At 32.3% G+C, this 2,624-nt stretch overlaps 1 protein-coding gene across 1 annotated transcript; it reads right to left on the reverse strand.

Moving 5' to 3' along the window:
* Positions 1-844: 844 nt before the first annotated feature.
* On the reverse strand, positions 845-1,888 carry LOC145156968 (glycine-rich RNA-binding protein 4, mitochondrial-like). The gene is made up of 4 exons (XM_079076158.1): positions 1,709-1,888; positions 1,564-1,632; positions 1,177-1,283; positions 845-1,077 (listed from the first exon to the last, which is right to left on the reverse strand). Exons 1-4 carry the CDS (start codon positions 1,815-1,817, stop codon positions 973-975), a joined length of 390 nt encoding a protein of 129 aa, XP_078932284.1. The 5' UTR covers positions 1,818-1,888; the 3' UTR covers positions 845-972.
* Between the last annotated feature and the right edge of the window lie 736 nt (positions 1,889-2,624).

Genomic DNA, 2,624 nt, shown 5'->3' on the forward strand with positions numbered 1-2,624 from the left:
ATGTATAGTAAATAAAAGTATATAAAATTTAATAAAAAAAACTGAAACAAAAATAAAAAAAAAATATTTAAAAACAATAAATAGTAAAAAAAAAACTGAATTAAAAAAAAGTAGAAAAGCTGATTTTTTAATAAATAGAAAAAAAATAAGAAATATTGAAAAATAAAAAAAAATAAGAAAAACACTAGTTTGGTAAATAATTTTCATACTATACTAGATTGGTAAATATTTTTTGGTTAAAAACTCGCACTAATTGTGCCCACATTGCGTCACTTCAACTACGACTAGGCGTGTGTTTAGGTTGCACCCTTCTTTGACCCAAACTGTTTTGTCTTATATGACAAGGTGGGAAAGATGCTTGCAAACCCACTTTAGGTTTCTATTATATCCAAAGTGGCCAGCAAAAGAAAGCTTTTCTACCTTCTTCCATAATATAGAACTGTTTGATTTAATGTGGGAGCTAAAAATAAAAAATAAAAACAAGCAAATTGTCGGGAATCATGGAGAACTTGCATAAAAGAAAATTTATTGTGTGATATATTTAGTTCGTGTGATGTTGTGAAACACTCATGTAATAAAGCGTTATCAGAACGTAAGCTATCTGCAATTATTACTTTTGTTCAAAAAACATGGTGACCTTTAATTGCCCGTTTTACTGATTGATTGGCCTCATAGGCATGTCACCAGGTAAACACAACACCATTTATGACATTAACACTGTATTTTATAACAATTTTGATACGAAGTTGCATTCGTGTATGAGGTTTTTTATGGTTCTTGTATTATAAGAAATAGAAGTAATAGCAAAAGAAAAAAAAATATATCAAATCTAAAATTGTACAGGTGCCAAATTAAGAACTTTGATTAAACTTGAAGGGGATGATATGTTATAAAACAAAAATTAGTGAAGACTACATAAATTCATAATCTGGAATGCCTGATATAATCATATGACAGAATAAAATTGTTGCATCACTGACTGAAAGTAGTTGCCCTGTTAATTTGGCGAGTGGTTACAGGTTCTTTACGGACCTTGTCCAGAGCAAAACTGACACTCAATGGCCTTCCTAAAAAAGCCTGCAATTTGAACCACATATATAAAGGGTGACAAAATGGAATTCAGTTCATATTTTGGGCATAAATATGCTTAAAATAGTTAAAAGGTATTCGCTTAACCTTTCCATCCATGGCGTCTTTGGCTGAACTGGCTTCATCTTCACTTGAGAAGTTCACAAACCCGAAACCTCTTGACCTACCACTGTCTTTATCATACATGATCCTTACTGCAAACAACATGCCATTGCCACACAATTTAAACCACAGAGCAATGCTAGTTTGAAGTACTGAACCAAATGTGACCTTACCCATCAACCAAATCGTCCCTAAAAATCTTTATATTCTAATTAATGTGTGTGTGAGTGTGTGTGTCGGTTTCTTTATACGCAGTTCCTATTCTCATTCAGACATTTCATCGAACACATGGCGAACAAACCGAATACAACTCCAGGCCCGAGATAAAGATGACTTCAATTGTTTTAAGTTGAATTATGAGAAGCTATTTACCTTCTGATACATCGCCAAATGATGAGAAAGCTTCTTTCAATGATTTTTCGTCCACCGACCATGACAACCCTTTAAAACCCACATCAAAATAAGTATAAATTTCAAAACACGTTCGATAAGTATACTAAGCAGCGTAGGCAATCACCTGCCACAAAGAGTTTATTGTTGGAAGGGGGAGAAGAGAAAGAACGGCAGTGAGAATACGAGGATGTGATAACTTGTCTCGTAAACTGTATCAAACTAGTTTTCCTCATTTTCGCTGACAAACTAATGGAGAATGGAGATGCTCTTCACCGATACACGACTTTACTCTATGTTTAGTATTTAGAAGATTATGAAAGCGGGAACGTATAAAAAATATATATGAATTTATAAAAAACCGACGTAATAAAAAAAAGATAAAGTAACATAAAACGACTTCCTATTAATTATATTCAAATGTTTAAAAAATAAAATGAAATGTCTGATTATCTATAATCATTGAAGGACCTCTTTGTAGACGATATTTTTTGTTTTATTGGTTGGACGACCTTCTTCGTCACATATGAGTACTTTCAAGTTTTTTTTACTTGTCACGCGAGAAACAACTACAAATAACTTATCATGAGTGAAGACGGGTCTACACAAATACAATCCAACAATTGATAATGAATGTCCTTGACTCTTATTAATGGTCATAACAAAACAATCAACTACAGGGAATTGCCTCCGCAGAAAACGAAAGGGGATTCTTTTATAAGACGGTGTTAACTTCACGTGAGGTATATAAATAGTCTAATTGAAGAATATACCAGCTATAATTTGTGCCTCAATGACATGTTTTCCAAGCCTAACAATTTGTAAGCTACTACCATAACACGAAACAATCACATTCATATTTTAACAAAACTTTGAAATTGTCTTAAATAGGATGGATAACATTGTCTTAACACCCAATAAAAAACAAACGATAATTCAAAACACAACCAAAAGACCTAACCAAAATATCCATACACCAACAATAAAAAAGTGCGACATACTTATTGAAACAGATAATGCATGTAAAAGTCTTTAAAATGAAC

The sequence above is a fragment of the Lactuca virosa genome, chromosome 2, assembly GCF_052849685.1.
Source record: "Lactuca virosa cultivar CGN04683 chromosome 2, Lactuca_virosa_CGN04683_v6, whole genome shotgun sequence".
Classification (NCBI taxonomy): domain Eukaryota; kingdom Viridiplantae; phylum Streptophyta; class Magnoliopsida; order Asterales; family Asteraceae; genus Lactuca; species Lactuca virosa.